The following is a 16,995-nucleotide window of genomic DNA, read 5'->3' on the forward strand; positions in this document are numbered from 1 at the left end:
CCAGAATATCACACTGTACTAGCGCTAAACACAGCAATCTCAATAGCAGCAAGAGCCGGATATTTGCCTCGCTACAATTTCTGTTTATGAGCTTGGTTTTTAAGGCTCCTGCAAGGACCTGCATAGTATCCATATCTGATTCAAGTTGTTGGTGTGGCAATCTGACAATAGATGCAACGGCTGCACCTTCTTCACTCATCCAAGTAAGGGCAACTCTTTCCTGTAGCCGACGTATTGCTTAACATTTAGGAACATCACGTGGCGGCAACAGGTTTTTCCTTGAATGCTCGCTGACTGAAGGAAAAAACAAAGTGGTGCGAAAAAACCTTGAGACCTTGAGACAGAGAGGATTTGACCAGACACACAAAGAACCCAAATCAAAATATGTGAGGATCATAACAAATCAAATTGGAATGGAAAATGGAAAAGGAGTAGATGCAGAGTTCTCTAAAGAAAAATACCAAGGACAAACAAACATTTACAATGCAATAGGTCTCGCATTACAGAAAGTTTGAGCTATTTGCGTTGCATTATCATTTACAACGTCAATAGCTCAAACTTTTAGCAATGCAAGACCTATTGCATTACAAATGCTTGTTTAGGAAGACTCTCATTTTCGTTTCAGATATTCACAACAGAAACTGATAATACTGTGACAAATAATGAGAAATATTACTGTTAAAGCCAAACACGTCTCACAATTCCTCAACAATCACAGAGATGGATTGCGGTTTCCTTTAGAGGAATGTAATCACATTATTTTGACACAACAGTTTGTGGAACAACTGCTTAGGGTGGCCTAGTGAATCAAAGTAATGATGCCACACCGTTTACAGTTCTGCTGTTGTACATGCCCAGAAGGGACCAGTTTCAATGTCTATTGCTTATATCATTACAAAACACAGTATGGTTTAAAACTAGTAACAACACGCTGTATGATTATTTAGCAAGGTATGGGAGATTGAAGGAGGCTCCGCGGATCCTCCGGCCAGCTCCGCCATGCTTGCGCCGAGACAGGCTGAAGTTGACTGCCAACTGTGCGATAAACCGGCAGGTCGGTCTGGAGTTGTTTTTGAATCTCCTGGACGCAATGGGCCGAGTAAAAAGCTGGAAACCCCCCCTAATACAAGGGCAAGAATGTGTGTGTGTCTCCCTGGGGAGGGGCCGGGCATGTGCAGGGCAGGTGGTGGGGGGCGCCTTCGTCATCTTAAAGTAACCACAAGTAGTTAGGCCACCTTTGTCTTTGTTTTTTTCGTATTTTAGCTGCAGCGAAACTCTGTGTCTGCGAGTGATAGACAAGGAAAGACGAGGGAGAAAGAAACCAAAGGCGCCCTGGTCACGAGACACTGGTGTAATAAATGAGCCACTCTTGTAATTTTGGCACCCTATGATGACCCTCACCACCACCATTTTAATTGATTTTAGTGTGTTCCTTAATGTAGGATGGTCCTGCATTTGCCTGCTTCTCTTCTGTTCTGTAATCTTGCTGTCTTTCAGTGGGAGCTGTTACGGAGTGGAACAGTCTTGCCAAGAGCAGAGCGTGTGGGATGTGTATTTGAAGGTGTGCAGGAATGTGTGTGCATTGGTGAGAATTAGGAGTTCTTACTATTGGCTTTGACCATTCTGTTCTCTGACTTCACCTTGCTTTATGGCAGTGCTGACTATTGCCTTTGACATGCTCTCATGTCATCTTGCTTTTCAATTCCATCTTGCTTTGGGCCTTTCTGTCCTGCACGAAGCTGCAGAGCTGATGAGGGCATGTTTTGCTTTCCTCCTGTTTTTCGGACTAGAGAAAACCGGTTCTTATCAGAGGAATGTACAGGCTCCTTCTCGAAGTCATAGCAAAGGCCTGATCAACCGATGCTGTGTCCTTGGCACGGAGTGGTACGGAATCTGATGGGAAAAGGAGGCGAGGCTTGCTAGAAACTTCGACCAACGTTTCCACTTGTATTAAAAGGGGGAGCCTCGACTGGTCTGGTAGAAGTGGAAGTTTGGATTCCGAGTGAGGGCAGACGTGTCTACCTCTGATTGAACCCTGATTGCTGAGCTCTGATCCCCGGCTATGTGAAGACTTCCCCCGGCCAGAAGTGGGCAGTGTATACATCAGGTGATGTATTGAGTTTTGTGAGCCAGTGGCAGTGATCGTTTGAGGGGTTTTCTTTGTGGTGTGGTAGGTTACAAATTTAGAGTGATCCTCAACTCTGTATATATATCTTTCTGATCTCTTGCAGGACGTTCAGTGTATCTTATCTTATATCAGTTATTGCTTGTTTATAATCAGTATTATAGTTTGCTCAGTTATTGATTCATGCCTTTAGATTATACGTTTGATACATATATTTGAATCTAATGGATTTGGTATCTGAGACAGCCTTTGTTTAGAGAGTATTATGTAATAAACCCCAAGCCTTATTCTAAAAGTGATAGTCTTTGCATTTTGTTAAATAAAACTCCTTTTTAAAAGCTGCTGTTTGTTTTGTGCTGCAGTCTTGCTGTGCCAGGGGTGGTAAGACATGCTTAAAAGTGTATATTATTCAAAGGTGTAATGATATATTTGACTCCCAGGTGGGAGTGTAGTGATTGTGTGGCTTATTGGTGAGAAGCCACATTCAAAACAACTGGGAACAGAACAACCGCACGTGTACGCGTGATGCGTGAATTTTGCAACACCAAAGGAGAAACGTTTATGAATCACAGAATCGTTTCGTGCAGGAGATGGCCGAATAAATGCAAGGTTTGTTGCCAGTTGCCAAGAAAAAACATGTGTATGTGTGTGAGAAGCCGAACAAAGGCATAATTCTTTCCTGTGCAGGATGTATTACATGCACTAAATGTGTGGTGCATGGACGGGGGCTAGAGGTCTGTAACTGTGGTGGTGAAGTGCTCCCTCCCGACTTTGGAAGTTCTATGGTAAAGCAATCAGTCTTGAAGGGTGCCTCACAAACACATGAAAGACTTACAGGCTCACCCCTTGCAAAGCAGGAACTTCCTTCTGAATTTACAGTGGGTGCCCTGTCGCCATTAATGCCCAGGCCTTTAATAAGTGTGCATTTCTCGTGTTCTGCTTCCGTGCCAAAACCCAAGTGCAAAATCGTGGACAAGAAGTAAAAACGTCTCAAACACATAATTTGATCATCTTCTCACCACCCGTCCCCGCCCAGCACCCTGTGCCATGTTTACAAGATGAACACAATCGGGCCTGCACGCTGCAAATGTTTCTGGAAACACAAATAACACATTTACTCCGCCGAGTGCGGCTCCTGCTGGTGTTGGTTCCGTAGGTGTGGTTTCTTTGGAGTTAGCTGCTCGTTTGGTGTTGCCGTGGGTGATTCCTCGCCTAAGGTTTGATCAGACCCCTTGCACCCACAGCATCAATCATCTATAAATGTATAATATTTTTTAATATGGCTTTATATTTCTGGAAGAGCTGCGCCCTGGGGACTGCTTGTTTGCTCTCACGGTCGATACTGTTGTATGCTGGCTTTTAGCAAGTGACCTTCAAGCTCCTCAGTACAAGCCTGGGGGGAAACGGAGTGTCCAAACGCTTCCCACGCCTTAGCCCCAGTGCGTCTTTCTCCGGACAGCAGCGCCAAGACGCCGGCTCCTCGGTGCTACCTACCCGAGCAAACGAGCCCCGTCTCAGCAGCACACACATTTTTGTGCAAAAAAATGCTGCTTAAACGTAACTGCACCTTTGGGGTAAAAGAAGGAAGGGGGTGGGGGTGGCGGTCGGAAATGGAAAAGGATAGGTGACTGGACAGGGAGAAAGGCAGGAAGAGGTACGAGGCAGAGGTAGAGGGGAAGGACAGGTGAGAAGGGTGTGTGCGCAACGGATTAAGGAGAGAAGTGTTTAGAGCGGCGGGGTGAAGAAAGTAAGGAACGCATGGGCGGTAGGAGATCAGAAGGGGTGGATATGTAACAAGCCTGCGAGTGGTGCGCGCGCCCGCCCCAGCGAGCGATCTGTTTTCAATTATCGTGCCCGTGTCTTGGCACGATAATTGAAAACAGATGTGGCCTGTGTGGGTATCCGACACCAATAGGCTGTGGGCGGAGCAAAGGCGAGACATGCACCCGACTTTGCCCAATTGCGTGCTGTCTTTATTTGAAAGACGCACGCAAAGCCCATTAGCCTGTGAGCTTGGGGCGATTTCTGAAGCCCCTTACGAAAAGTCGAGCAAGCAGTGCATGTGCGCTGCTATAGGCTCGACCTAAAAACAGGAACTAGGGGCTTATAACCCATTGACAAAAAGTTACTGGAGAGTTTGTTGGACATAGTTCTAATGTTTCCAGCTCTTTTTTATAGGGAGAAACAGAAAGTAAATGTGAAGAAGCAGGAACTGATTTACAGGAAACAGGAAGTGCCAGAAAGGAAACTGGCCAATTATGATTGATTGGGAAACTAACAGGCAGTTTCTTTTCACTAAGTGAGCCATGTTAAGATGGGAACAACTATGTCACTACTTCCCTTATGAAAAGAGCAGATGGCAGGAGATATCTGGAGCTTAGAAGCAAGGCCAGAAAATGAATGAGTGTTCCTGGTAGGTGAGAGGGTCACAGAAAAAACAGACAACAGGCTTGCCCCAGGCAAACCCCAGATAGAGTACAAAGAAGGCAAATATTGAAATTCATTCTAGAAAGCACTTGTTCCATAGCGTTATTTATTCATTATTTATTTAGCATATTTTTATGGCACAAAGTCACAAAGTCGCTTTACATGTTAAAAATAACAATGATACATTTTCTTACAAAGAATAGGGAAAGTTGCCATAGTTGAGTAAGATGTTACAACTGTGGTATTGGGTCAGGAGTAAAGAGAAGGGAAGAAATTGGATTTGATATGGATTAGTTATGAAAGGTGAGGGTTGGGGTGTACTATGGGCAGAGGATGGGAGGGGTAGGATGTTTAAACTGAAGGAAGGTGGACGGTGATGGATATAGAGGAAGGACTAAAAGTAGATATCATACCGTTGACCTACAGAGGTACCAGTTAGTCTGGTGAAAGCAGTGATTACTGGGCTACGTAAAGTTTGAACAGGTGAGTTTTTAGTAAACGTCAAAAGCAGAGAAGGGAATTTACAGTTCTACTATCTGTATGTAATGATTTCCTGAAGGTGGGAGAAGCTCCTGAGATGACTGCTGTAGCCCATGGGAGGCTTGGCAAAAAGGTGTTTTCAGAAGCTTTCCTTTTTCTTATTTTTTACTTCTTGGAGACCTTGAGCCACCAGATGTCTTGACTAGTTTGGTTCAAATAAACCTACCCCATCATTTCTGAAAATGGACGTTTTTTAACTGTACTTTTAAGGGCGATAAAGGAACATATCTTCAATGTCTAAACTGTTAAATGTGTTCAGGGCTGGCCCCATTTCAAATGAATAATATTCTGCCATTTCTGGTATTTTAGCCAACAACACAGTGCACTTTAGGGCTTGCAGTTTCATATTGAACTAGTGTAACATTTCCAACACTGACAAGAGGTGTTGTGACACAGGCTAGTTTGCAGCTGGGAATGACAGAAACAAGAAAACTGAACATACATTTTTGTTAAATTCCTTTGACTGCAGTATTTTTAATTTCATATGCAGGGTTTATTAAAAAAATTAAGTAAGACAAAGGATACCGTCTGGAAAATTCTCACTTGAGCGGTTTGATATGCTATGTTTTACCCTTTATATTTCTATAATGCAAATTCGAAATGCATTACTGCAAATCATCTTTTCTATGTTAGTCAGAATGCGCGTGCTTAAAACTCATAACATTCTCTAACTTGCTTGCAGTATTTAATATTTTATAGAATTATTGTAAAAATGTGTTTGACAGTTTGCGGGCGGCCTGCTGAGCTTATTTTATACAAGGAGGTGCACAGCAGTAGGGTTTAAACAGCAGTGCATTATACAGATTTTCAAATATAAAGTATAAAGAATAGATAATAAATGGATTCCTGAAGAAATCAAACATTCACCCCCAGTCACAGATCTGGGTTTAATCCATTGCTTTTTTGCTCACCACACCACCAGTTTGCACCCAGCCATATGCAAATCTTTCTTGACCCTGCTAACCATGGGAGCAGTCCAGCCCGAAATGCCAGGCCAAGTATTCCCTGGGCCAGAAACAAGCATACAGGGACCGGTTTCGGGATATCACCCCACATCAGCCAGGCTAGCTTGCATCCAGTGGCACAATGAGCATGGCAGCCACGCCTGAGCATACCCTTCTCACTTAGGGTGACAAAAGCAAAAAAAACAGATGATGGACGGAATGCTGAATAAATCAAACATTCACCCCCAGTCACAGATTGGGGTTTATATAGAAAGTGTGTTAGCAACATATTTGGTAGAATACCATAGTCACCTGTGACTGATTTTCTTATGAACAACAGGAATAGCAAATAATAAATGGAAAAGTAAATAAAAACGATAAATAACTTGCTGGTTCTGCCATCTAAGCAGAATACTGAAACAAAGGCTTAAAACAGGAAAAGTTCTAATGCCTTCAAAAACAGATACAGATTATGGCATGAGCAAAGCTACTGCTCCAGGCACTACCTTCAAGAAACCCCCTTGGCAGGTGATTTTTCTCTGTCTTTATTTCACCTGTGTAAATTTCTTCATCTTAACTACTCGCGCCCACAACATCTCACTCCGCTCAGTCTACCCAATGCTATCCTAAAGATGTCTGAGACACCACCAGAAAAGAGATATTTCAGCTGTTTTTGCGTGACCACATTTTTGAAAGTTTAAACATAATTCAATATTGTTTGGCATCAACATGTTCACTAAACTTCAACGTTGTTCTGAACAGGAGCCCAAAATATGCATTGCCCTTTGCTCCAAAAACATGATACAGTTCAAACACTGTAATATAATCAAAAAAATCCTAATTTTTGACTAGAAATGCAACAAACCCATATGGACTTCTTTAGCAAAAAAATCATATACTGTGGCAATTTTAGCGGCAAACATTCGGCCAACTTGGAGGCTATACCACAAAACAGACTTGAGAAAATACTTTTAAGCTACTTTATCAGCATTATTTATGTCACACCAAGCAGAGGGGAAACACGTATTAGAGCATCTTCCTGAACTAAAAAAAACCGACACTGGTTAAATTGCAGTGGGAAAAGCCTGGCGTTAATCCTGAAAAGGGGAAAACACTAATCGGCACAGACTTTTAAGGACAGTAAGAATATCGCTTTGGACTGATTCATTAACATTTCCCTCAAGAGGGACCATAGTACTGTACTCTGGTATTTCTGTCATGTTACCAAAAGAAGAACACATGAGCATTTCTGAGTATGTACAGCATTCCCAATAATGCAGACGCTCAGAAACTCCTGGGACTTGAGCCATGGCCCTGGGAAGTTACATTCTAGAACATTTTTAAAAAAGTTTGGCGGAAGGTGGTGGCCAAGCAGATTTTCAGAATAAGACTATTCCGTTAGACTAAGGTGAAGGATTGAGTAAGAACTCTGGTCGGATGGCAGCAAACAACACTGAGTGGCTAAAAAATACTAAAACAACATTTTGAGTGGAAATTTTACCATCCAGTTGCGTGCACAAACATTGAGTAAATGTTCCTTAATGAAAGGTGCATGGCTGCATAAGGAGACCGCGATGTCTGAATAAAAAAAAAAGTCTGTATTTAATAATTTGGTCTAATCATGAATGCATATTGTCAACAAAAAAAAACTACAAATGTCCTAGTCTAAAAAAACAGCATTCATCCTAGGTATTAATCTTTTTGTATGTGCTTTCTAGCTTGAGAAGATAAGGAAATCGATGCATAGTGCATATAGGTAATCTGCAAATAATGTACTCCAGATACACCTCAAATAAAATAATAATGTTGAACAAATCTCCGATTAGTCAGAAACTCGTATCCTCATTCATTCGATCTGTGCAAGCACAGCCGCCCAGTCAGAGAAATAACAGGTTAGTATAAAGAACATAGCTCAGATTGGCCTGATTTCCGTGTCTTTGGCAGTTCAATAAACTCAAACTATTGACAAAGACCACCACAACAACTGCACAGTGGGAGACCGGGTCAAAAAACATCCTAATCAATAAACCCGGCTGACACATGCAGGCATGTTGGAGGTTTTTTTCCACAGTGCCTCGTGACTGCTCAGGCGCTCTTTCCGTTAACGGGTGTGAAAACTAATTGCACTGCAACTGGGAGAAGGTAGAGAGAAGAGGCAGGGCAAAACAATCTGGTTCAGACACATTTTAATCTGTGAATGCATTATAAAAACTCCCAACAGAACTAGTAATAAAAGATGTGTCATGCAAGAAAATTATAGGTCAGTAAATCCCAGCAGGTTCGAGTCAGCATCACAACCAGCCAAGGCAGATAAAATAGCTGCCAAGTATTATTACATAACAGGACTTGTAATTAGACACGCCATTCACAAGCAGCGTTTGCCAGCATCGGAACAACACAGGGAAATAAACCGGCACAAGTACCCACACATCACTACCCCTTTCACACACCTCCGCCAATTTATCTAAGCTGTGCATGGAGTGGGCCAGGCATGTCAAAGAATCAAAGCTGGTAAAGTTAATTCGGAGTGTCAAATTCAGGGCACTATAGATATCAGCTATGCCAGGAATGTGTTTGTAGAGTTCCACAGGTGCCACTTTCCATAAGTGGAATGTACCCTGCCCTATAGATCATGGTAGGCGCAGCACCGCATGGTATGTGAACTATATGTGGGTCTCCTCAGTCACATCATGGACTGTCAAATGGTCAGTCAGATAACCGGGCACTGAATGAGAAAATACATCGGGACACAGGTTTGGCTTAAAATCATGTCTTGAGACAAGTTATGTGCCTAGGCGGGAAACTGAATGAAAAACATCAGAAAACATGTGGATTCTTTTATGGATAGTCTGAGACAATCAATGGAGGGTGGGATGTGATCGCCCTCTCTCAACTTAAGACATCATCAGACTAAAGGAACATGTCATATGTTGGTAAAGAAATGTATCCAGACTGGTTCTGGTACAACATTCTCTAACAACCAGAAGCAGGCTTCTTCAAAAAACGCAGACAATTCTGTATCCTGGAGAGGATCAACAGAACACGGGTAAGCCCTCGCATTTTATTTTGCCTTGACCAACAATTTGAAAAAGGATTAATAGTATACATTCAATATAATCTTAAACTGGAGCCAGGAGCAATATAATAAAAAACGCAATGCATAGGAGCAAGCAGTGCTCTTTCTAAACAGGAAAACATATTCAACATAAATGTCTTTATATCACAGATCAGATCATAAACAGCAAGGAATTGCAGATTTCTGCAAATGTTACTCTATTACAATAAATATGTTTTATTTAATTGACCTAATGCCTCAGGTCTTCCCAAATGACACACCAAGAACTCTAATTTATTACAACTGTCATTCTGTAACAATATTCTCCTTCTGAAATCGGAGCATCTGAAGAGGGAATGAATGCTGCATTAGGTGTAGGAACTGTAACCACCGATATTTCTGGACACCTGACCTCAGGGACTTTCTAAAAGAGGCGGGTACATGGGTGGACGTGGTATTTCCCTAATGGCTATGATATGTCCATACAAGATACGGAGCAGTAAGCCGCTTTCGTTTTGCTGCCAACTTTGTAGGAAAGTATCTCCGCCCAAGGACCTCAAAATCTTGAATCAATGATCCCTAAGAAGCACATGTTAGGAGTATTTGTTCTGAGGGAGAACCATTTAACAAGAATTATGATCCCCTAATATTAGCTCTTTTATGACCCTCAGAAAAAGAAATGCTTCTACCAACCCAACCGTGTTTGAGTATATAGCTTTTCCTTTAAGGCCAGATCTCTGCAGCAGGTACAATGACATACTAAGTTAATATGTTGGCTAATAAGCTGGGGCAAAACAGGGTTTTAATAATACTGCACAGCAACTGTTCCTACCGGTTTTTCAGCAGTGGACATTTCAGCAGCTCGATGGTTTGTTTTTTTGCTTTGCTTCTTCAAATATCTGTAGCTGAGTAGGTTATACCAACGCGATGACTTCTCGCCTGACCTGCAAACATCAGCCAGGCTTATTTGAGCCCCACCCTGTGCGTAAGGAAAACAACAAACAGTTAGGACACAAAGTGGACTCAGTGATGGAAAAGGAAATTGAGTTACCACATTATAAAAAAAGACAGTGATTCATATAGTAATGAGTTGCAAACAGATAGAAACAGAAGAATCCAGTTGAATACTCTTAACTATTTAAATGTATTATTAAAGTGTCAGTGGTGGATTTGTACTTAACCGCTCATTTTCAGAAAATGGCATTTTTGGATGAAGAGCCTATCAATCTATTTTGTAGCCAATAGAGCATTTACATCTTTGAATTGCCAGTCACTTAAATATTGGAAAGGTTTAATAGACTATTACACTCGTATGTCCCATGATGCAATGAGATGAAATTAGCACGCTTCCTGTTAGGCACAGTCTAGCAAATACAAGCCAAACGCAAGCAGAAGCCATGGAAACGTCCAGGAAAAGGCTGCATCTGCTTGAAAAGATGAAAGCAGCAGCAATCTCATGAATACATGATCACCATGTATTAGCCTCTAATTATTAACAAGGATATTTTTTTAATCAGATGGACAAGGTGTTCTGGCCCTTAAAATTTAAGCCGCAATGCAGTTGTTGCATATACTGATGGAAACGCACCAGGAACAACACTGCTATTCAAGCAAAGGTTCTGGTGAGATAAAGGGCCAGCACCATGTCTGTCTTTAGCAAGGTGCTAGCCAATTACACACAAGGTCCTTCACTTGCTGTGTCATATGGCTTCAGAGGTATCTAATATAATAGGAAACATTGTTTGAACGTAGGGGGTGAGCCACTTGTGGATCTATGTATATACAGGTATGTCTACGGTACATGAGGACTGGACAGTGGGTGGGAATATAAAATGGGTTAAGTACTCTAAGGGCTATAGTACTTGGACCCCTTAATTCTGAATTGGGAAAGTAACAGGAGTTACTTGCTCCATCATGCATTAGATACACAATGGATCGACTGCAGATTTTGTCTGTTGAACTCTGCAAATGAAATAAAAGTAAAGAATGACGAATAATTAAGGAATCAGGAATGAAGTCACCGGTTCTCCAGGTAATTCCTCTCTTCCATAGGAACCCCGTGGGTCCAATTTGAACTCCCCCCCCCCCCGCTCCCTCTCCCCCCTCCAGACAGAGTTAGTGGTACCACAGGCATCAGTAACTCTGGTGGCAGACTTAATGGGGAGGTAACTGGGAACCCCAAAGTAGGCCTTTTCCGGCTAAATTTCTGGAACTAAAAGGCTTTAAAACATTCACATTTCTCGCTGTAAGTATTTTCAGTAATCTAAAAGTTTTGTTGTAGAGTGACGCTTGTTACTGGACACTTGGTGCTTCCCCTCACCTTTTACATAAATCCACTTCTAAATCACCACATTCAGCAAAACAATTCAATGGGGCCCACTATTATTTGCTTTAGAAACCCTAGTATAGTTACATTAAGAGGTCAGAATTAATAGGCTTTCAAAAATTAGCTAATACACTCACACTTACATATACATTTATATAGCGTGGATATCAACCACATGGGTGGGCATTGCATCACATAAAACAGCTAAACACAGAAAGAGGTATAGTCTATTAACGTAGTAATGACTCAATCTTAACTACCAGAAGAAATTAGTAATTAAAGAGACAACAGTAGAAAGGAGGGGTCCAGTGAAAATGATTTCAAGTAGTTTGAATAGATGAGGATTTAGAGCCTTCTGGAAGGCTAGGAAGTTTGAATTGTGTCCGAGTTATCATCACAGTAATTTGCAATGTTGTATGTGACACCATGCATGAAATTATGTGAAATGCACAGGCACACTCACAAATGCATAGTTAATGCCATCTGGCAAACTTTATGGCTGTTTAGGCTTTGGACTGTGTCCATAACATCTACTCAATTATAAATTTCTATGTTTATTGTAGTATGTCTGATACTTTTCAGCGCGGCGTCCATCATCTCCTTGTGTTTGCGTTGTTCGCTCTAAGTTGGCAGGGTATGCCCAGATGTGAGTCCCTCGCTCACTTTGCCACTGGATTAAAGCTTGCATGGCTGATGAGGGATGCTAAGCCAAACCCGGTCCCAGGATGCTTGTTTAAGGTTCATGGAAGACCTGGCCTGGCAGTTCGGGCTGGACTGTTTCCATAAGGAACAGGGTCAAGACTGAATTGCATATGGGTGGGTCTAAACTTGGGTGGCGTAGAGAGCTAAGGAACAAATTATGAATTCACCCAGATCTGTGACTGGGGTGAGTGTCTGAAAAGTTTCAGTGCTCTATCCATCATCTCCTTGTGTTTGCTACGTTTATTATAATACACTTTGTGATGGCAGTGAAGAACCATAGCTCTCCTTTAATGTTAAGAAAAGCCCTGTCCCATGTTGTGGGCTCTAGGAGCAGTAAGTGACCTCTGACCTGCTCCTAGTGCCACATGTCTCAGCCCACTGCACACAGTCTTTGCTTATGCTCAGGGTTTAACAGTGGGCCTGGCCCTTACCTCTAGAAATGGAAACAGCCATCACAACGCGGGCATAACAACGCAACACCATTACAACAAAACTTTTACAATGCAAGATCTATTACAACGCATGCTTTTACAACGCATGTCATTGCAACGCATGCCATTACAATGTAAGTATGGGTAAGTATTTAATTTAATTAATATTTATCTAATTTCAATTTAATTTACTTAAATTAATTTTATTATTTTAATTAAATTAAATTTTGATGTAATTTGATATGTTTTAATTTAATTTTAATCAATTTTAATATAATTTATTTTAAATAAAGCCCTACACTATCCAACACTAACCCTACTATTACACCCCCTGGAGTTAGAATAGTAATTTTAACCCCTACACTATCCAACATTTACCCTACTATTACACCCCCTGGAGTTAGAATAGTAATTTTAACCCCTACACTATCCAACACTTAACCTACTATTACACCCCCCGGAGTTAGAATAGTAATTTTAACCCCTACACTATCCAACATTTACCCTACTATTACACCCCCTGGAGTTAGAATAGTAATTTTAACCCCTACACTATCCAAAACGTACCCTACTATGACTCCCCCTGGAGTTAGAATAGTAATGTTAACCCCTACACTATCCAACACTTACTCTACTATTACACCCCCTGGAGTTAGAATAGTAATTTTAACCCCTACACTATCCAAAACTTACCCTACTATTAACCCTACTATTACACCCCCTGGAGTTAGAATAGTAATTTTAACCCCTAAACTATCCAACATTTACACTACTATTACATTCCTATTAGGTAAAATTAAACAATACTTACCCATACTTATGTTGTAATGGCATGCGTTGTAATGGCATCTGCATTGTAATGGCATGTGTTGTAATAGCATGGGTTGTAAAGGATCTTGCATTGTAAAAGTTTTGTTGTAATGGTATGCGTTATGAATGTATGCGTTGTAACGTCATACATCCCTCTAGAAGCAACTATGTATAACTCTCACCATTGTGTACAGGGCAGTGTGCAGCCCTTTGCCTCTTTGCAACTGAATACCATCTTAATCAATTTGTGCACAACTGTCTAAGGAAATGGTGATTTTATTTTGTTGTACGTTTCAAGCAAATTTGTCAAGCAAAGCTAAAGTTACAAGTAATCTAAAATGCTTGATCAATGGCTGCAAGTACCAACACTGTTACTGGGGACAGCACCTGTCCCTAGGAGAAGTATGTACTGATACCAATTCAGAGTTGGAGTTAGTGTCAGGAATATAAGATTTATTTTAATACAATCTCATCCTACCTTTGTATTGAAAGGAAGAATGTACGCATTGTCAGGAAAGAAGGGTGCCACAACAATAAAAGGTACCCCCACTTCTTTTCTCTCTCCTCTCCTAATGTATTGCTGATTGTTTGATGCAATGTGTAATTGTTGATCTTTTTCTATTTTACTGTTAAACCACATTGTTGCACTTCCTTTCGTCCCTCCTGTCGTCTCCTCCCACATCCTCTCTCTATTTATGGCTCTCCTTCTCCCCTCTCTCAATGTACTGAGACTGAACTTTTTTGTATGATGCCCGATGGAGCTACCTGGTTTAGCTATAGGTGAGATGGGCCGTGGATTTCCTACTTGGTCTTCACCTACCCAGTCGGTCTTCAGACAGAATTCCTTTCGCCTCTCTGTACTGTCTCTTCCCTTATCCTCCCTTTCCCACCTACCCTGCCCCCTCCACTACTTTTCTCTCTCCTTTATCTCCTCTCCTAATTGTCTTGCATATTTTTATTTTGGGGGGGGGGATTTATTGTGTAATGTTTGAACTTTTGATGTTACATTATTAATTCTCATGTAAAGCGCTCTGATACCTCCGGGTCTAGCCAGCGCTATATAAAACTCTTTAAATAAAGGTCAGCTGAGCACACCCAAGAGATGGGGTTTGCCCGTCCTGTCTCCCAGTGTCCCAGGGATATGGTTTTTTACTTGACAGTGCCTCCAAACATAATGACAGTTCACAGAGAACATCCAACATCACCAGATGGCTATTGGAGAAAAACGTAAATCTCAAAACTGGCAACGAGGAACCAAGTCAATTTGAGTGTTGAGCCCTATTGAGAACCCTAAGGTGTAACTGCAACAAGAAAGCCACTTCTCCCTTCCACAGTGAACGCAAATTAGATATGTCAAGTATAATAATAGCTAAATATCTACTTCTGCCTAAATTTACAGGCTTATTAGGTCCCACCCAGTACAACCTTTAAATTGCAAGGGTCTGGCTAGAGCTGCAACGTAGCTCCACAACATCGAGGGACACATGTTCTTCTATGAGCTTTAATTCGACACAGTGTGTGGCGGTGTAGTCAAGGGTCGCTTCCATTAAACCAACAAAACTGAAGCACTATGATGACAATGATTTACAACAAATAAACCTAGATGTGGACATGGTGTCCTGCTGACAGGGAGCTAGCTGGCAACTAGAGCCCACCATAACTTATGTAGGCCAGGAATGTACAGTGGCATTATGCATCTATTCTCACAAAACACGACCTAAAACAATTGCTGCTAACCGTAAATATAGGTAATTGCTGGAGAGTTAAACAATACTCCCATGCATACATAGATCAGAAGTAGTGATGAGTTTTTGAATCTTAACCTAAATAGACCCAAAGAGTAAAAATTAAGGTCTACATTTGTATTACCAGGCATTCTTCACAGTCGAGGCTGTTGACTGAGCAGGCATCGACTCTCATTGTCTTCTGACGTAACAAGGCATGTGATATAGGCACACAAAAAATTTCATTGTAAAGAAGACTGTCCGCAGAGTCCACTGGTTTTGTCCGGAACAAACAGCTTGTGTTCTCCTTACTAGGAAGGACTGCCACACGCATATACCTACAAACAAATATGTGTAATGTTAAGGCATCATTTAGGGTAAGACTTACAGCTGAAATCCTTCCTTGAAGCACACATGCTTTACATGGGAAACAGCCACTACAAAGTGGCTGTTACTACGCATAGTCTACCCCTCCGTGTTGATACAACATGCGGAACGTTACCACGCATAGCATTAACCATGCATGGTTTTGCAATGCATATGCCTTTACCACACATGCCTTTACAACAAGTTATGTTGTAAAGGTATGAACAGTAAGGGCATATGCGTGGTACTGGTGGTAAGGGCATATGCATGGCAATGATGGTATGGGCAATGACGTGGTACAGGCTATCGGCATCATTGAAGAAGAGACCCGGATTCCGCTTAAGGAAAAAAAATAAAAACAACATAGGGGTCTGCCTCGAAAAAAAGGCACATCTCCACTGAGTTAAGTGGGATTGCACATGAGGGCGTGGGGAGTTTCAGCAATGGTTCTGCGGCGGGTCTGGGTTTAGGGCTCTGGGCTGGGGTTATTTTTGTATTCTTTTAAGGGGGTAATTTGGTTTTTTACTTTTTTTTCAGGCAGGGTGCTGGAGGGGGTGGGTAGAGGCTGCTTTCAGGGCTCATGCCTTTTTTTTTTTTAACAGGCAGGTGGCCAGAGGGTGTTGCTGTGGGGTCATGTTTTAGGGCTCAGGGCTGGTGCTTTTTCAAGGGCAGGGAGCTCTGGGGGGGGGGGGGAGGGGGGGTTATGCTAGGGGTCCGGGTTTAGGGGGACAGGACTGGGGGCCTGTTTTTTTAAGGACTGGGCGCCAGAGGGAATTGCATCAGGGCCATGTTTTAGGGTTCAAGGCTGGGTATTTTTTTTAAAGGACGGGAGGCCAGGAGGGGTTGCACCAGGGGCTGGTTTTAGGGCTCAGGAAAAACCTTTACCACACATAAGCCTTTAACATTCATGGTTTTACAATAGCATTTGTTGAAAAGGCACGCTTGGCAAAGGCATAATCTTAAAAATATGCGTGGTAAAGGTTAGCGTGGTTAAGGCATTCGCATTGTAATGGCATGTGTTACAACGGAATGTATTGCTCCGTCATACATCCGCTTCACATAAGCCAGCAAGCTAAAGTGTTCACAGGAAATTATATACATTGAGATCGATTACACAAGATATACTCCCAAAGCAAATACAATGATCAATGTAATAAATTGTTTTTTGATTTGATGTGTACGCTCATACCCACGGTTGCTCAGTTCCACCAATTACAGCCCGTTTGCAGTTAACCTATGGAACTGATTATAATTATTTTGTTAGATCTCTGTGCTGGTAATTCTGAATTTCACTATTTATGAAAGATAGATAACTATTACTATAAACTCTTAAATGTGGAATAATTGATTATTGGCTTAGAAAGTATTTTTTATAACTAGTATAAACCTATTATGTCTCTTATAACACTCAAACAGATAATACACAGGCGGGTAAATCCAGTTCCTATGTTAATGAAGTTCTTGAACACTCTCCTGGGACGGGTTGCTACAATGGGGCTCTGTAGCTGTTTTGGATAATAAAGAGCGCCTAACTCCCTCACGAAG

The 16,995-nt window shown here is 41.7% G+C and overlaps 1 protein-coding gene across 1 annotated transcript in view; it reads right to left on the bottom strand.

Annotated features, from left to right (window-relative positions):
• Positions 1-16,995, bottom strand: part of WWC1 (WW and C2 domain containing 1) — a 385,050-nt gene that overhangs the window by 59,317 nt on the left and 308,738 nt on the right. Inside the window, exons 15-16 of the mRNA XM_078653391.1 lie at positions 15,230-15,422; positions 9,924-10,070 (exon numbers count right to left, since the gene is read on the bottom strand). Coding sequence (XP_078509517.1) covers positions 9,924-10,070; positions 15,230-15,422 — 340 coding nt within the window. The remainder of the gene's footprint in view (positions 1-9,923; positions 10,071-15,229; positions 15,423-16,995) is intronic.

Source organism: Lissotriton helveticus, chromosome 7 (assembly GCF_964261635.1).
Source record: "Lissotriton helveticus chromosome 7, aLisHel1.1, whole genome shotgun sequence".
NCBI classification, from domain to species: Eukaryota; Metazoa; Chordata; class Amphibia; order Caudata; family Salamandridae; genus Lissotriton; species Lissotriton helveticus.